The following is a 19,647-nucleotide window of genomic DNA, read 5'->3' on the forward strand; positions in this document are numbered from 1 at the left end:
ATTTAAAAGTGGTACATCCATAATACTAACCTTTTTAGATAGTATATTTACCATAGCACATACTGTACAAAGTGAGTTACAGAAGAAGAAATGTAACAGTATAGTACAGAGGTAAAACACACAGAAAAACAATGAACTAAACTAGAACAAGTAAACTAAAACAGAATGAGATAAAGAATAAAACATATCACAAACGAAAAAGGTCGTATTCATTTAGAGGCGTCATTAAAAAAAAACTAGATGTATGACAGAAATGAGAAAAAGTTCATTGAAGATCATGAGATTCAGTGGTCAAATTTGCAGTGGTGCTGTCATGACTGTAATAAGCTAGTCAATTTCATGTTACAAGTATATCACAGATACCTTTACTCACAATAAGAGAGAAACCTTTTTAAAATACTATTCCCGATTTCTTACTAAGCTAGGTGTGTTGCACATCATCAATATTTGTCTGTAAAACATTACGCTAGCAGAGCAAAAAAATCAGTTTAGTTGTAGCCTAGAAGATTGTTTGCAACTAAGCATCACAATTAAATGACAGATCGAATAAATTATCATGGTGAGACATGAGCCGTGCCTATTACCGCTTACTTTACGAAGTACACTGCAATACAGTGCGTAGTGCACACTAAGCACTTACATCTGTAGTGCGCTCTGTCGCTGATTAGTGTTGTCTCAAATGGAACACTGATGGACGCAAATGTGCAAGCCTTTTACCCAAAAATATGTGCGCCAGCTTCCTCTGGCCAACTGGAAATTTAAAAAAAGAAGGCGGACCAAACTCCGCTGACGGCCGTATTTTGTATGTAAATGTACATCTTCTGGCGTTTTCTCGCTTAGATTTTTCAAAAGTTACCGAGAAATAGACACTGTACTATCAGATAACACAGTTATTGTAACCAGCAATAATGGTTGAAGTGATTTGCGAAGCGTCAGTCAGCCAACTTTCCAAACTGAAAAGCTGCCGAAAGGGCTCCTCCTCTTCCGCTACGTAGCCAAGATGGCGCCCGTTTAGGGCGAGTAGTGTCCATCGTTTCACACTGCATTTTTTTACTGTTTGCAGTGCGCCATCCGGGTACTTTCAGTGCCCTGAATTCTGCTGGCTCTGTCAGTGTGAACGCCCTAAGCACTGAAAGTCAGTGTTTGAAGTGCACAAGTGTGCAGTAGTAGACACGGCTATGGTTTCACCTGTAGTCTTAGAGAAGCCTCCTCTGATAATATATTTGACTTTTCTTACATTTTAATAGGTTTTACAACCTAAGCACAAAACTTATTTGATGCCTTTCCAATGGCTCAGGCAGGCTGATGGAATAAAGGCATTTTCGTTTCCTAGCAGGGAGCCAAATCAGCACACAAACTCACTGTGGAGAGCAGCACCAGTGGTCTTCTGCCATAGCAATCTGATGCAGCTCCAATCACAGGAGAGGAAATGAATTGAAGTAAAGAAAAAAGGGATCCAATTAATCCTGCAAAGCAGAAAATACAATCAATTAAGAACGTGCTCCATCGTTAGTGTTTTAAGCAGCAGTACACCCTCAGACCTGGCTAATTCTTTTCTACTAGTATTTCACTTATCCATGTATAGAGACATTCGGTTGTTTCAAATCTTCCAACATTTTGCCATGAGAGAATTTAGTTCAATGCCAACTTGCAGTTCAGAGCCAGTAAACTAATAATACTGCTCAAGCATCAAGCATGTCTTCAGGGGAAGATTGTTCTTACCTCCAAAAAGAACACTATTGTATTTTGAGTCCAGAGGAATTCTGACAGTAACTCTAAACCAGTCCACTAAATTCTGCAGAGAATTGTAGACAGCATCCTGTAAAAAAAAAAATACAAATTAAAAGGTTTACCGGTTGTTATATTGAACAATTGATTGTCCATTCAAAGGCCAACCTGTGCTCCATTCAACATCACTGCCATCCTGTTTGCCAATACATTGACTTTTTGACTCACACAATTATTAATGTACTCATGTTATTACTTGCAAATCATGCACTGTATTGTTCTTCCTAGGCTTTCTCTTATTCTTTTTTTCCATTTTCTGTGATTAATTCAGCTTTAACCACTTGAATATAAAAACTTTGACATGTAGGTCTCATAAAAGACACTTCAGTTATGTTAGTTTCATTTTTCTACACTTTACACTTTTTAAGATTCTCAATAGTCAACTGTCACCGTCACATTTATCTTTGTAGTTTTAAAGAATCTTTTTTTTTTTTTTAAATGGCCAGTATATGCACAGAGACAGAGTAGAGGCTATTCAGCACTATGGTAGGCTACCAATCAGACAGCCGTTTATCCAAACAGTGGGTTACAGGTAACTGATCCAGCTCCATACACACACTCACAAGAAAAGGTTGCACTACTTTCCCAGTCTACTTTGTCAGTTGATCAATGATTCAAATTCATTTTCATCAATTATTAAAAAGCACTTGATCGATTGATGGTTTGAAACAAATACGTAACAGGCTCTGGGCTCTGTAAAGCGCCTTGAGACAACTTTATTGTTCTGGCGCAATATAAATAAAATTGAATTGAATTATTACGCAACTTAAAAAATTTCGGGATACCACAGACTGTATGTTTACACAAACATAAGTATAAGAATAAAAAGAAACACTTTTTTGGCAACAACAACAACAACAACAATTCAGTTTAGATATTAGATATAAAATATACTACACATTTTTTAAAGAAAAAACATGCCACTTTCAGTGCAGCTGAATTACACTGCTGTCGGGGGACTTATCACCATGAGTTTGTGTATTTCACATATTTCATATTGGACACTAAAAGAACACTTACATCTTTTTGACTGTAGTGGTCTAAGATGGAGGGAAGGAGAGGAAGAATGAGGGTAAACCCAAGAAGGTCCAGCAGAAGTGACAAAAACACCGCAGTGATGACCCTCGAAGAGTATCCTTCCTTCGAGGTCTGGTCAGCAGTGGTTTCCTTTGTATTTGGTGATCCCTTGGACACATGTGCAGCTCCAGGGGATTTCAAGTCCATCTTGCCTATTGGGGGGGGGGGGAGGAGAGAGATTGAGCATTTCCCGTTAACAGCGTCTCTTAGCATTTTATGAAGACTTGAAAGGTATACTTTACTGAAGTTGTTTACTTTGGTATTGTGAATAACACCGCCATAACGTCGTACCCTGGTCGGAGATAGAGCGTTTATTTCCGAAAATGATTGGGCAACATAAAACAACTTAACTGATTCAGAGCATGCCTATTACAAATTCTATGACCAATTGATCTTGGCAGTCTTCAGGAAAGCGTTCCTGTCTAGATCTAATGTCTTCAGGAGAGTGTTCCTGTCTAGATCTAATGCCAGTCTTCAGGAGAGCGTTCCTGTCTAGATCTAATGCCAGTCTTCAGGAGAGCGTTCCTGTCTAGATCTAAGGCCAGTCTTCAGGAGAGTGTTCCTGTCTAGATCTAATGTCTTCAGGAGAGTGTTCCTGTCTAGATCTAATGTCTTCAGGAGAGTGTTCCTGTCTAGATCTAATGTCTTCAGGAGAGCGTTCCTGTCTAGATCCTCCCAGGGAGAGAGCCACAGCAAAATCCACAAAGATTTGTGAGTATGAGTAAGAATTTTCTAGAATTCCAATTTGAAGTAACACAGGTAATAGCAGAAATAAGTGGGGTAAAAAGTCAAATGGAGAGAAAAAAGGGCATAAGTGCCCAAAAAATGCCACCTAAATCCCGCACGCAGCTGGAGATTAAATGTCTGAAGGGGTACGGGACTGTAAAAAGTTTGGGAACCACTGTTATAGTGCATTAAGGCAATCTGACATAGAGTCATCTTGCTTGCTATGTCTGTGTATTGTCTTATGCCCCACTGTATAATTATGCTCTTCTTCCTTGTAGTGCATTGTATGAGTTCAAACCTAGGATAACTTTATATAAAGTGACCTTATTATGTATTGTTTTCTGTTGTCTGTTTAAAAGATTACATTACCAAAACATTTAAGGTACACCCTGGGCTCATTAAACTTTGAATAAAAACATTACAATTGGTGCTGACAATAAGTTAATGATTTCTAATTGCAGATGCTGAGAAGGAAGTGAAATGAGAGAAGGGAGAGAAGGCGGTGGAGTTCCTCATAGCAGACATAGCAGCCCATTCAAAACACGCCCAGCTGAACTAATCATGGTTGTAGCTTCATGTCCAACCTTCTTAAACATGGCAAACTTAAAAAGTTATTTCTCAACAATTAAAGGTATGGCCCAAATATACTGAATCACGTACATTGTAATTAAATAACTTTTCTCACCAGATCTGACACGACCAAATGAAATGTGAACAAAATGTGAACGAAACAACAACGCAGATCTTGTAGGGATCATGTTCATGTTGTCAGACACTTATAATAACATTATGAGCATTATGAGCCTGTCAGTGGCAAAAAAAGGGCGGTTTAGTTTGACCCCATTTAGCCATTTTGCGGTTGTCATTTATAGCGTTCTAACTCACTACGATTTTGAACATTTTTGTCCCTACTAAAAATGTGGCGCCAATAAGGTCTAAAAAACAGGGGCCAGGTTGAAAAATGTTGAAAAAATAAAAAGCAATACACATCGGCAACTTAGTTCTAAGTTAATTAGCTGTTCATTTTTAATCCCTTGCGAATACAAATCTGACTAACATTTAGCCTACATCCGTGCTTATTTGGGAAGTTTTATTTTATTTTGACTTGCTATGCTACTATGTTCTTTCTTATAGTGGTCACCTGCACTCCAATCTGGTCATGCCCATCATACTCATCTCACGCATGCTCAAATCTACATGAATGACAACACTTGCTGCCATGGGTGGAGAGATGCATTCACATGGATTCAGCCACTTAAGGTAGCCTATACGTAGGAATGTTTCTCTAAAGGGAACTCTGAAGAGATTGTTTGGGAAACGTGCAGAAAAGTAAAGATTTTTAGTATGGAAGGCTATACCTTTCAAGTCTTGGTAAAACGCTTAGGAGACCGTTTTCGGAAACACAGTCCAGGTAACTTCAGCCAGCAAGAGAAGAGTTGGAACTGAACCGTAGGCTACAGGAAAAACACGGAAAACACATGACAGTCTCTCAATGATGCATCACAATATAGGAGGACAATGACTAGGCTAAAATAAGTTCAGGGCTCAACCATTTCATCCTAATGGGTCTCTAAAATGATGAAATTCAACCAGCATGTATGGGTAAAAGTTTTGTGTCGTTTTTTGGCCAGGCATCTGCCGTTTCATTATGACAGGCAGATTTTGGTAAGATGGGTTACCTAGTAGTAGTGTTTCAAATCACACGTAGTGGTTAGCAAAATAAATAGGCAATGCATATGTTTCTTACCTGTCTCGGTTGCTGGTCCTGTTGGATCTAAAGATTGCGGAAGGAGTGAGGAATTTTACGTAAATTCAGTGCTTGAAATGAAACCAGGAAACGGTGTCTTATTTCATCCCGACAATATGTGACGTAGGCTTCTTGGCAGCTGAGCGTAGAACAGATACGGTCCTCTTCTGGTTTGGGGACTTTTGCAGAGCGAATCTCAGTAGTAGCCTAAGATTAAATCACCTCGATTTGTTTATTATAACAAATAAGGTATATAAACCTGTTAAAGAGACTTTCTTTTGCCTTAATTTAATGTTTTCAAATCAACTATTTTAAAATGAGCAATGACTGAGCAATTCCCATTTAATCTGAGCTGCAAGATTTGTGCATTTAGAGGGCAAATATTGAGGCCTATTTGCACGAAGATCCTGAATACATTGTTATAGGTTACAGGTTGTTTCCACAAGGTTGTTTTAGGTTAAGGAGGTACCCTTAGCCCGAAAATGCTTTGTGAATTCTAGACTACAATTAAGATAAGTAATACAACTTAAACAGATGGGGAAAATAACTACTACCTGTGAACATGACTGTGAACATGACCTTGACAATCATTAGACAGTATTGTTTAAATAGCTCAGCTTTTTGCACATCATCAGAATATAATAATTCTAAATCTGATATTTATACTTAATTATCTCTTAAGAAAAGTACGTCATAAGCCATTTATGTTACAGTTGTACTGTCCACCCTCTGCAAACTGTGGGGTAACCAGGATATCATCCAGGGGTGGGCTGGGTGGGGATATGTAGAGTGGGCAGCTCAAATCAACATGAATAGACCGTGTCAAATGGAAGTCTCAGTGTTGCATAGTTTCTACTCTATGTATTAGTGCTGTGTCATAACCAGCAACCTGGCTCATACTCATGCAACATAGCCAAGGTTTACTAAAAGCCTGGCTTTCATCCAGTGGCTGAGAAGAGAGCAGTGAAGGCGTTCATCAAGAGGCTGTCACAAAAACCACATTTACACAAACATCACAGATAAGGTTGGCTAAAAGATACCAGGCAACATCATAGTCACAAAGAAAAGAACATTTTCTTTTATTGATTAGTGTGCCTTAAACAGCTCTGTCCTCATCATATCTTGCGTATAGCAAAAGCTGTAGCCTGTATCTTTTATGGCCTAACTGGTGTGCTGTGGAATCGACTGGAGGACAAAGTATAGGTGTTTACGAGCCGAGAGGCAGAATACAAATGTTTCTTAATCCGTTAAATAGACATTATATCAAAGTTTCAGGTTATCTCTCAGCATTGGTAACACGTCCCTCATTGTCCCACACAAACGTCCTACTCGTCTCACTTATGGTCTGTTTGGCCCTGGTCACCCTGCTGAGAGGGCAAATAGGATCTGTGTTTGCCTGCAGTGTTCGGGTTATACTAAAGAGGGCTTTGATGCTGACCAAACCAAGACCAAATCAAACAGCACACTGTGAGACCTGTTCTAACCCGTTCTAACTAGATTCAAATGTACTCATTTCTACTTAAAGAAATCAATTCAACACAATATCAGTATTTCATGTATACCTTGTAGACCTAATCTAAACAAAGAAATCAACAATTCAGAATCAATATTAGTATCGTAAATCTTAGTCAGTATCTATCAGTCTCTAAACTCTTATATATTAAAAGTATTATCTAAATAAATAGATTACAATTCAGAATCAATATCAGTTTGACGTGGAAATACTCATCAATACACAAATATCTAAACAAGAGTCTTTGTAGAAGTAATAGGCTTATGTCACCATTGTCAATATTCTGTTAATTAATGAGATTCAGATAAAAAGTTTCTTAAAATCTTTAAATGTAGAAAGAACATCAAAGTCCTATATCAAACAGCTGATTCAGAATAATTACAGTACCTCTTCGATGATATACAAAACACATCAGGGCTTATTAGGCCACGCCTCCTCAGCAGGACCCAGCAAAGTGTAAAATCAGCAATGTAGATCAACAAAATGAAAGTGCTGTTAATAAACAAATATAGATAAGAGGGAAGATGCTAATATAATTCATACAAAAGGACCACAGCGTTACATGCCAAAGTTCAATGGTGACGATAACACATGCCATGACCATCTGGGTCTGAATCCAGCTTAAGCATCTGAACACCTTCCTTGTCCATGGTGAAGTCAGCCTTGGACTCAAATATTTGTGAACTTGATAATCAGCTTTCACACTGGTTGCCCAGAGGAAAAAACCTGCGACCTGACCTGGGTGCAGACCATGCCACAGGGCTGAAAAAGCAAATGTTAATCCTAAAGGAAAAGTCTGACATCTTTGGTAAATAAGCCTTCGCAACCACGCAGCAGTTGTGCCATTCCATTGACGAGTAAACTCAGACAGGCGGCATGAAGTCTCTGTGGTCCACAGCTCCCCATCTGACAGACCATTCCAGCGCTGGGAACCAGTTGGGCGTTTAGCACAGAAGCCAAGACCAGTGGCATTACACAGACACTCACTGAGAGCCCAGTGAGAGTAGTAGCTCATCTTCAGGAGCAGTGACAGATTCCACACCCACAGAACACCTTGAAGCCCACCAAAATTGTTCAGATTTACAGAACTAACTTTGAGAATAATCGTTAGGACATGTTTGATGCCTTCCAAGATCAAAACCCATAAAAGTCTCAGAGAAACTCTGTTGAGAGGAGAAGGTGGAGGGTTTTGTTGAATGTGCTGTACGAAAGACACAAATTGGTCATATGGACATAGAGGCCCACCGAGCAAGAACACGAACGAGAGACTGTAGCAGGCGAAAGGGAGGAGGTGAGAACTGTAAACCCTTCCTTTGAACCGGGGGGGAAGAATCACTTTTCCCTCTTCAAGATCCATGGAAACAGAAGTCACTCGCTGAGTGAGCAGCATCAGAGAGGACACCATGAGTAGAAGTCTAGAGTGGAAAAATATGATTATATGATATAATGATGAATAATCTCTCATGTTGCTTTCTCTTATCAATCAATTAGTCACTGCACACACACAATGAAATATTGTCTGCGACTCCCTGAATCTATTATGAAGGAATGAGGCTGTGTTCACAGTTAACACTTTTTGGTAGAAAAAAAATGCTGCCTGGTGGCCTTTGACTGATAAAAAGAAGCAGCTTGAGGGTACATAGCCAATGGACCCATGATTATACTGATTAGCTTGCTAATGATGAGCAACATAGCATTTTATGAACATCTAACTAAGTAAGAAGGTTGTCATATTGTAATACTTCTGATTTATTTGAAATGTAGGACTAGATCTGGATTGGGGATTCCACGCCATCTGATATCATGAGAAATCTGTATATAGGCCAAGAAGCAACAGTCAGAACGGAACATGGAACAACTAACTGGTTCAATTTTGGGAAAGGATTACGGCTACATATTGTCACCATACCACCATTCATGATGAACACATTGTGCGGAATGCAGGCCTGGATGAAGCAGATGCTGGAATTAAAGTCGGAGGAAGAAATGTCACAGCATCTCAAATATGCCAATGATACTACTCTCAAATATACTAGAAATTATACTACTCTGATGGCCGAGAATGAGGAAGACCTGAAGACATCATTCAGGAAGGTGAAGGAAGAAAGCACAACAGCTTTGATGCCCAACTCCAAGAGAACCAAGATTACGTCCACCAGCCCTGTTAAGATGGGGCTAATAAATGGGGAGGAAGTGGAGACGATCACAGATTACATGTTCTTTGGCTTGTAAATGACTGCTGAGGGAAACTAACCCAGAAATCAAGGGATGCTTGCTTCTTGGAAGGTCGGGGTTGGCAAGCCTAAACAACATTTTGAAGACCAGGGACAGCCCAAAGGTCTAAAAAGGAGAGCATTGTCAAAGCTATGGCGTTTCTAGTAGTGATGTATGGATGTGAGGGCTGGACTATCTGTAAGACCTAAAGAATCAGCGCATTTGAAGTTTGGACTTGGAGGAAACTGCTGAGAATGACTTGGATAGAAACTAATTAAGAATTGAGGAAATACAACCAGATTGCTCCTTGGAAGGATTCACGATGTGACGGAAGCTAAAATATTTTGGACATTTCATACGAAGTTTTGAATCCTTGGAGAAGGATCTCATGATGGGGGGACGAAACTGAAAGGAAGAGCAGAAGAGGACGGGCTGAGATGGATACACAGCATGGCTGGAGCAATGAGCAGAAGAAGACAGGCTGAGATGGATAGGCAGCATGACTGGAGAAAAGAGCAGAAGAGGAAGGGCTGAGATGGAGCATGACTGGAGCAATGAGCAGAAGACAGGCTGAGATGGATAGGCAGCATGACTGGAGCAATGAAGTTGAATCTGAAGGGGCTCAAGAGTGCTTGATAGAAGGAAGGATCTGACGTGCTAAAGTCCACAAGGTCACAAAAAGTTGGACTCAACTAAATGACTACTGCTAAGATTAGATCACTCCCACAAAGCTCTTCTAACGTTGACACTTCCTTCCCCTATCAGAACTGGTTGTCATTGTGATAAGCAGTCTTTTCATTTAATTTTTGGTCAGCTGACAAAAAGGCTTGGTATCGCTATGTGTTTTTCCATAAAGTAGAAATATTTCCAACATTTGAAATCAGTATTTTCTGGCCAAAATGCAGCATTTCTTGTCAAAGCAACATCAAGGAAATTACTTTCCATGAGACATAAAGTGCTGTGTGTGAACATAGCCATACTGTATGCAGTAAAGGTTTGTCCTATCCAGTGCTGCATATAAAGAGTCATTAGTTTGTTATTTATGCTTGTCATTGTCAACTAATCCTTTTTAAAGTATATTTCTGTATATTGACAATTATGGTATGGGTAAATTATAAACCTATTTGGATAAATGTTGGTATCATCTTCATATTTCTGCAAATGTGTTTACTTGGTAAATGTCTGATTTCTAAACTTTATGGATCAATAATGCAATGTGAATTATGTTCTTCAGTTTTACCTGACTTCAACTGATTTGAATAAAGTCAATTCTTGTCAGTGTAGAGAGGTATTTGAGTACAGGACAACTGATCATCTCTGCACCGTGTCTGCAACATGTTTTTCTGTTTTACTTAAATCATATTCGTGTGTAGGAAATATTGAAGGATTGATTGATTGTAGAATGAGATTAAGTGCTAAGAGAAATCAACCCCTGATACTACATTTAGGAATATACTTAAATGTTGATCATATTCTGTACCTATGGTTCTTCATGAATATACTGTCATATTGATCATATTCAGTACCTATGGTCTGTATCTATGGTCATATTGATCATATTCAGTATCTATGGTCTGTCATATTGATCATATTCAGTATCTATGGTCTGTCATATTGATCATATTCAGTATCTATGGTCTCATGAATATACTGTCATATTGATCATATTCAGTACCTATGGTCTGTCATATTGATCATATTCAGTATCTATGGTCATATTGATCATATTCAGTATCTATGGTCTGTATCTATGGTCATATTGATCATATTCTGTACCTATGGTCATATTGATCATATTCAGTACCTATGGTCTGTCATATTGATCATATTCAGTATCTATGGTCATATTGATCATATTCAGTACACTGTCATATTGATCATATTCAGTACACTGTCATATTGATCATATTCAGTACCTATGGTCTGTAGGTTCTTCATGCCAGAGCAACCTGATAAGAAGGAACACGTGCCAAAGGGACTGCCAGAACATTTGGACAGTAAAAATCCATGGGTGAATTATTTGTGAGTCCAGATAATAGATCAACAATGCAGACATTATCACAGAAACAAACAGGACAATGCTGTACCAGCCCATGCTTATCACAGCAAGGGAAAACCCTCCAACACCCAGGTAGAGGTACCTGGAAAGAGAAGTTATATGAAGTTTAGTTACACAAGAGGGACACAAAATAAAGGCCATTTGGTTTACATTTTTTACATGCAGTATGTGAATACATAAGGTCCACTATGTAGCTTTGATATAAATGAAAAGGCTTTGTTTAAATTCACATGACCTGGTAACACAGCTGCTAAGGCAACACAGCTGCTAAGGTAACATAGCTGCTAAGGCAACACAGCTGCTAAGGTAACATAGCTGCTCAGTTATTTTAACAATGTTTTGAAAGCTACATTGTTTACATGAAGTTGGAAAACAAAAAGTCACTCAGCAATTCCTGTGCCTCTATTTGAGTTACTTGGCACTCAGAAATAACTAGCTAGCTATCCAGCTGTTACTAGTACCTTAGGTATCAATACAGAGTAAAGAAAATCTTTAGACTTGAGTTGCACTAAAAATTATTCACGCCCCTTTACTCACAGGACATTTGTACAATGTTTTGATGAGTACAATTTAATGACTATTACATGACATATTAAATAACTGTAAATTGCCTACAGGAGTCACACCACATCAACACATGATGCAATAAGTTATATTAATGTATTTGAATTGCCAACAAATAGCACCTTAATGGACTAAATAAAAAGACACCTGTATAGTCCATCATACTTAGGGAACTAATACCACAGGCAGTAGCTGTGTCTGATGGTCTTACTCCGGGCCTGGCATGCCTTGTCACTGACCCAGCCTGACCTTTCTCAACCAATCAAACAAGACAGGCTTGCTTAACATATGATAGTGTTATTTAGATAACATTAATTTTATTTGCTATTTGTCAAATGAAAATATATATATGCCTGTCAAACATATCTAATCCCATTCTTCTTTTATAAATGCAATTTCCTTAGATAGATTTTCAGATACAACCACAATACAACTAAGTAGGATATAAACTTTATACTACTAGTTTAAAAAAAACTTTACTACTTTAAAACTAGATTTAGAAAAGGGTATTCTGGGGTATAACTGAAAATTCTGTCAAGGGGCCCAGAATTCTTGGCAGTGCCCCTGTCACTGACACACACACACTAGACATTCAAGGACATATAGGACCTCACATATGGTGCAAAACATACATTTAAAACAGTTCATGTCTATAAGGATCAGACTAGCTCTAGACCACTTTCATGTTCATGTGCTGGTCATAATAATAGGAGACTATGAAGTAAGGACACTATACAATGGAACGGTTTGGTCCCATGGTTGGCTAGAGTTGTTTATGTCTCAGTCTGAGCCACTGTGATTGGCTAGAGTTGTTTATGTCTCAGTCTGAGCCACTGTGATTGGCTAGAGTTGTTTATGTCTCAGTCTGAGCCACTGTGATTGCGTTTCCCATTTACAAAGCAGAACAAACAGATAGAGGACAGTGATGAACTGAATTTGAGGATTTTTTTTTTTTTAAAGTGTAACCTTATCTTTGATACAGATTTTCTAGCTTGAACTATTTGTAAAATCAACTTTATGTTCTCACAGCACTCCAGCATGTGTTGGTAAACTTTCTCTAATAGTTCTGTATTCATCCAACATCAGAATTTCTTGAAGGTTTAAGGGGTTGAACAATTTTGAGTGCAATTGTATATGCAATTGTATTCTGCATTACACCACACTCTAGTTTTCAGATACATCATGAGCCCTAAGTTCATAGGGCAACAAGCACCATGAATGGGCTTTGCACATCAGCAACCAGGCAGTGAGAATCGGCAGGGATACCTATATTTGCTAATTTCATTGACGCAAAGCAGGGGGCAATCAAGCACAAATGGGTTGAGTAATTAGTGTGGCAATGATGTCATTCTTTATCAGCCAATCACGGAGCGGTTTACACCAGAGGAGACAAAAGTCTGCCAGACATGAAATCATTTAGAAGGTGTTCTAATTTATTCTCATTTATACTTGAAACTCCCACGTCAGTGCGCTGATACACCCTAGAATAATTTGAAGTTATTAAATTAGCAAAATGATTTTGCCAAGTCATTTAATTAGAATTAGCCGCGTTGCCATCTATGAAATGAAGGCTTTTTTGATCTTTTTATCAATGCAAAAGTCTACATTAGCCTATAGAACTGTACACAATGCCCATTGAAAACAAGTACATTTAAAATCCTTTACCAACATTCCAAAGTATTAATCAAACTGACAACACTCACCACACTTCATAGAAGGACTGCATATTTATTGACAGAATGCAAATCTAAACAGACAACAACCGAAACAACTTTAAGTCCAGCCAGGATAGAAGTACTGTTTCTGGAGGGCACTCATAGGGGATGGAATATTCATATCTTTACGTAAATGCAAAGATTGTTTGTAAGGAGTAAAGTCGCTTTACCACCAAGTCCTTTGTATCAAACTTCATTTCAGGGTACATTTGTTCTTTATTTTTACCATTGGGCTCTCTACTTAACTTCATTCAGTCACTTCCAGCATTAAAAGCCTCTTACAACATGGCCTATGCTTCATTATATTATAGATTATTATATATTATTAGGTGGCTGATTCTAAGCTAATTATTCACACAAAGACCCATTTTCAGCAACGTTTACTTTCATGTCCTAAATACAAATACTGAAATGTCAGTGTTAGATTCTGACAATTTGCTCACATTTTCCTTCACATGTCTTTAGAATCTCCATATTTCAGCTTTGTGGCTTGAACTCATATTATTTTGATGTTGAATATCTGTTTTGAGGACAGGACAGACTTCTGTGGGAGCATATCTTAAAATGAGATTTGTGTAGCAGTGTGGTGAGAACACTCATTTTTTCCCTGGTGAGTCCATGCAGTTCCTGTGTGTACATGTTTATTTCCCCATACCTAGGATACAACAGCAATGCACAATTGGCTGGTAACATGCGCCGCATGTTGCACCCGGGATCATTAAAGGCCCTCCTATACAGTACAGCATACGCTGTCTGTACCCCCCAATGCGCCGCATGTTGCACCTGGGATCATTAAAGGCCCTCCTATACAGTACAGCATACGCTGTCTGTACCCCCCAAGCGTCCCAGAGTCACCCCCCTCCATACTCATGAAGGGTTAGAATACATGCCACTACCAGAGACAACGATAGATACACCTCAAGGAAGACCTCGACAAGATTTTGACAAGAACGTTATTTGCCTCTTACTTGACCATTCACGTAACTAGCAAGCCTGCCAGCAATAGCAAGCTAATGTAATATTTGTAACTGTGTAACTTCAGTCTTTTAGGCGTAACGTTAAAGGCAGTTTTATGGGAACTTTAGTTTGATAACAGTACTAGTCAGCTAAGTTGACTTATCTTGCTAACTTTTAACTATCTTTACAGTTTTCGCCTTTGCCTGTTTTCGTGATGAGGTGTGTAGTTAGCAAGGCTCTGGAATCTGAGGCTAGGGCCCCTCTTGTTTCTAAGTCAGTAGCTTGTGTTCTTTGGAATCATCTCTTCTATGTGTATGGTTTTCAGGCATGTAGACATTCTGATCAAGGGGTGCGCTTTGAGAGCTCTTTAATCGCAGAGCTCTTCTTGTTAGCTGGGGTGGAGAAATCTCACACCACGCTGTATCAACCCAAGGTTAATGGTCAAACAGAGAGAATGAACCACATTCTAGGAAACATGATTTGAGAATTTCCTCCCAGGTCAAAGGCCAGTCTAACCTTTGCATACAATTGCACTGTACATGAGAGCACAGGTCTTCCTCCTTTCTTTTGAATGTATGGCCACACTCCCAGGTTGCCTGTTTGTCATGTTGAAACGTGTTCTGCTGGGTGGGGGTTCAGTAAATGTAGACACATACATTGATTCTTTGTGGAGGGGTGGCACAATTTACAGGGCTATGTCTGCGCTACATGTCACAGACCAGACAGAAATATTAATATAATGTTTTTTAACCATTTTAGTAATTGCATGTTATGCAAGGAGACACTGGAGTGTACTATATAGGGATGTAGGCTATACTTGGAGTTAACAGAAAATTAGGTGGAGGACAGTAGCTTTCCATTGCTCTCTTTCTCTCGCTCTTTCTCTCTCTCTCTCTCGCCCTCGCTCTGAACGAGGGTAATAAAAGTCATGTAACTGATTTCTGGTTACAACTGGGCAACTTTCTGGTCTTCACTTTTCAGACCACTCCATAAAGATGGGTGATACCAAACTGATTGTGTATTGACAGCCATGATCAGAGCAGAAACGCTGTGGAAAGATATAGGGCTGGCAGTAACAGCGCCACAGCAGAAAGTAGATTCTTTTGCCAATGGCTGGCTTAATTGTTCAAAACTAGGAAGCAAGTGAAGGAAAATGACTAAATTAAGAGCAACAAAAAAACATCAGACATAAAAATCTCTCCAGCAAGTTCATTTTCTGATCTATGGTTGTACACATTTATCCTGTTACTTTCAATGATGACCTGCCATTCTGTTTTACCCCAAAAATGAAATGGCCAATTAAACCATAGAAGAGTTTCCAGTAAACTTTTAAGTTCATCATTCATTTAGTAAATATGTATCCATCAACTAAGTAAACAGTATGCATGTCAGACATGTCATGTCATGTCAGACCCTTATTTAAGCCACTTGGAGTGAGTTGTGGCCTTAAATGAATAACGGCACCAAAAAGGTGTAACAGAGGCTACAGTCATTAAAACCACATACATTCAAAAGTTTTATTCTCTGACAATACCCTAGCTTGCATATATTCTTCCTGGCTGATACCCAGCTTTCCTTAAAACAGGACTCATGGCTACCCACAAGTTATCTATCTTATAAATCCACAGTACGATGCAGTAACATAGTTAACCTAGACACCCATTCCTATTATGATAACATTATGAAAGCTTTGTCCACATTCAAGGTAACTTACTTTTCACCGGTGAATGTTGCTTCTGGTGCACACAATAACATTCAAGCGTGAAAAAGAATATTCCATCCCTTTTTAGTGTCCTCCCGGGAACAACACTTCTGTTGTGTTCTGACTGCATTTGAAGTTGATTCTAAGACTCATAGAATTCGAATTTTCAAGGTAGCAAGTTTGCTCTCTCGCCTCAAACCTGGTTATGAATTTGCATAGCGTCTGTAAATTTGAGAAATGTAACGCGTGTTGTCGTTTTGATCTCACTCTATTTCAAAAATAGTCTAGTCATTATTTTGTAAAATAGCCGACATTAACCTTTGAGTCAAAGTCAGATATCCATTTGTTGCCAAGCAATAAAATATTAAAGCAAAGGGAAGTGATAAAATTTGGTACATCAACTGTGCACTTCCACTAAAATCCCATATGGACGCCATTATAGTCTTTATGCCTTAACAATACCTGGTAAAATGGTGAGAAATAGGGAAACACATTTTTATAGGACAAGCCCAGTATCTTCACAGTAAGCTACAAGCCTCTGTGATCATAGCGAAAGATCAAATCAGAGATACCGTTCCATTTAGGATATGAACCCATTAACATACCTCTGGTGCTCAGAAGAAAAGGTATGTGTGTTTGCATGTATCTGTGACCTTTTGATTGTTTATTTTAAGAGCATAGAGTTGATATAACCTACTTTAATAAAATGCTGATCTAACTGTAAATTCAGTGTATTGTAGGGCTGTTAAACATGTTGTATCATTCCCTAGCTGATCAAACAAAACTATCAACTTATAATAAACAATATAATATAGCAATATTTTGAAATCTACAATTTATATTTAAACAAACTTTGTCCAAAACTTGGTTCTCTTAGTTACTCTTAATAGATGAATAGGTCTTAAATGGATTTCTCCTTCAGTAGTCAAGTCTAATCAAAACAGTCCATTATAATCCATTGTGATTAATATCACAACAATAAATTGAGCCTGTGTTAAAGATAGACCCATGCATTGTTTAAAACATCAGTGGCCTTGGGTGTGACTTCTGCATTTTGGCACACAGACTCTTAATCCGATTCTTCAAACACATACACACACCTTAAAGCCGAGGTAGGTCACGTGTCGCATATACACATACGGTTAACGCCCATGTCTCTCTTCAGTCCAAGCTCCTCTTCATTTAAAGGCAATGGCAGCAGCAGAAGGCCTGCTAATTCTAGACATTATTGAAATTCCAGTTCAGATTTGATCATGTATATGCAATTGTATTCTCCTCATGGTCCCATAAAATAGATCCAATATGGCTGTCTAACTACCTTGACAACACCAATACTGTCTTAGCCTCATATCCAACAAAAGAGTGTGCTGACCCCTTTATCATCAAAACCACTCCCCACATATTGCTGATTAGTAAAATGTTGGTCTAAAGCGCCTCTCCATTGAGCCCTATACACCACACGCTCTGTGCCAGTACAATGTCCACAGTACAAGTCTCAGGCTCAGAGAAATGTCAATCTGGCTTTCCATCAGCCATTACATAGCTTGTCTAGATATGCTACATTCTTCATCAGCCATTACATAGCTTGTCTAGATATGCTACATTCTTCATCAGCCATTACATAGCTTGTCTAGATATGCTACATTCTTCATTTGACCATTTTGTGTAGCCCAAAACTGGTCATGTAACAAAATTAGAATAATGGCATTTGTGTAGGTTTACATAAATCTGATGTTATGAAATTTGATCAGATGTCTGTATTAACATTTTGCCGTTGTCTATTTTCTTAATCTTGCCTCACGCCAAACAGTCTCAAATGGCAAAGGCCCTGAGGACCTGCAGGCGACGCCAACTACTGAATAGATGCAGTCTAAAGTATGGTATTTTTCATCATCTCAGTTATGCACCCATCACCACCGTACACTTATTCTACCCCATACTCTATGCTAGCATTTATATGCAATATATATTATTGCCACCACTGACAGGTTTTTCTGTTCCTACTCTTCTTACCCCTGCAACAGTAACCCTATGAGTACACTGTATACCCACTAAGCTATTTATGTATGTATCATATATATACCATATGATGTTTATATATATATTTTGTACATCTACCCCGTGTATGCTGTGTACATCTACCACTTGCGGTCGCATTTTCTCTCCCTCTCCTCCCCCTGACCTTCCCTGCTTGGCTTCTATCGTCTTGTCTTGTCTTGTCCTATACTTGAGAGACTCTCTCCGCACCGCTCTTCGAACTAAAAACCATGGATTTGATCAACTGGTCTCTCAACGAAATTGACACCATCTTCTCGATGAGAAGCTTGGGTTCGGGGGAACCTGACTGTCCTGCCGGGACGTTCGCAGCTGGCTACTCGATGGACGCGTGGGAGAAGTGGCGAGTCGTGTGCCTGGCTGCCCTTTCCGTGGAGGACATTGAAGACATCTACCTATTCGGTACCTTGATTACAGGCTTTCTGCTGATTGGATTAGGCGGAACCCTGGTTTATCGGAAAATGTATGAAACGGTGACAGCTGTCAAAAGCCCACTAAGGCTGCCCGACATGATTGAAGCGCTGGGCAGAGCTGTTGGCACTCAGACTGTGGCTATACACCGCGATATGGATAACATCCTGGCGGCTATTAACCGCGATATGGATAACAACACGGAGAAGTTCACGGCTTTGCAAAGGAAATTGGAGCAATTCGGAGACCGGACGGAATAGGAGTAGATGAGCAAATTGGCGCCTACTCCCAAGACCAAACAACCCCAATCTTATCTGCTTTCGGCCCCCTCAACCAGCACTGCCTTGGCCAAGGCTGTTGCTGGAACAACAACTCCCCTGAAGATCGCTGCAGTGAGACTCTCTTGCATTCCCTTCCCCCTTTCCACAGACACCTGTGGATTGTTGTCTCAGTCCAGGACCTTTTCAAGGATGTCTCCATGGCAACGACAATCTTGCGGACTGAGAATCTGTCTGATTAGGCCTAGGGGAAGGCGACAATCCAGGCCTACTCATACTCGAACTTTCTACATGCATACATACACACATACACATTACTGATATGCATTCACCACCCCATGACCCCCATCCCACGCCTTCGCCTGCTTCGTACCCCCAGGGTGACAGGCGGGTCTGTGACCATAGCCGAATATGGCTGTTGGACCAGATTGCTGCTTGTTTGCGCTGGCTTACCTCCATCCCCCCTCCCCCCTCCCCCCTCCCCGTTGAAAGTCTTGAGTTCTGTCATGTTGTAAAATGTATGTGCTTATGTGCTGAGGTGTTTTTTTCCTGCTCCCACACTGTACTCCTCTAGGAGCATAGTCTGGGGGTCGCCTTTTTTTTCTCCTCCCTTTCCTCATGTTATGCTGCAATTCTTCCCTCAACCTTGTCTTCCCGTCCTGTCTACCCCCTTGTCCGATGGCGCTTGTGTAGCGGCCGTGGAGATCTCGTGCAGGAGATAGTTTGGTGATACTATAGCCTGCATGGAGAATACCAAAACAAATTCCTAGTATCTGTATACATGGCGAAATAAAGTTGAATTGAATTGACTTGTTGGTTCCCCTCCTCTTCTGCCACACAA

The 19,647-nt window shown here is 39.6% G+C and overlaps 2 protein-coding genes and 1 long non-coding RNA gene across 3 annotated transcripts in view; 1 reads left to right on the forward strand and 2 right to left on the reverse strand.

The window, feature by feature from the left end:
- mfsd10 (major facilitator superfamily domain containing 10) overlaps positions 1 to 5,445 on the reverse strand; it is an 18,652-nt gene extending 13,207 nt beyond the window's left edge. The window contains exons 1-5 of the mRNA XM_012835899.3: positions 5,339 to 5,445; positions 4,950 to 5,045; positions 2,809 to 3,017; positions 1,723 to 1,819; positions 1,363 to 1,466 (exon numbers count right to left, since the gene is read on the reverse strand). Coding sequence (XP_012691353.1) covers positions 1,363 to 1,466; positions 1,723 to 1,819; positions 2,809 to 3,012 — 405 coding nt within the window. The 5' untranslated portion in view covers positions 3,013 to 3,017; positions 4,950 to 5,045; positions 5,339 to 5,445. The remainder of the gene's footprint in view (positions 1 to 1,362; positions 1,467 to 1,722; positions 1,820 to 2,808; positions 3,018 to 4,949; positions 5,046 to 5,338) is intronic.
- On the forward strand, positions 3,027 to 10,343 carry LOC116221053. Its single transcript, XR_004163984.1, has 2 exons — positions 3,027 to 4,851; positions 8,616 to 10,343. It is a non-coding gene; the product is annotated as an uncharacterized LOC116221053 (long non-coding RNA).
- On the reverse strand, positions 6,818 to 16,796 carry mboat4 (membrane bound O-acyltransferase domain containing 4). Its single transcript, XM_031570069.2, has 3 exons — positions 16,381 to 16,796; positions 10,982 to 11,206; positions 6,818 to 8,266 (listed from the first exon to the last, which is right to left on the reverse strand). The coding sequence occupies exons 1-3, from the start codon at positions 16,497 to 16,499 to the stop codon at positions 7,327 to 7,329; spliced, it is 1,284 nt and encodes a 427-aa protein (XP_031425929.1). The 5' UTR covers positions 16,500 to 16,796; the 3' UTR covers positions 6,818 to 7,326.
- Positions 16,797 to 19,647: the final 2,851 nt, after the last annotated feature.

Source organism: Clupea harengus, chromosome 7 (genome assembly GCF_900700415.2).
Source record: "Clupea harengus chromosome 7, Ch_v2.0.2, whole genome shotgun sequence".
In the NCBI taxonomy this organism is placed as follows: domain Eukaryota; kingdom Metazoa; phylum Chordata; class Actinopteri; order Clupeiformes; family Clupeidae; genus Clupea; species Clupea harengus.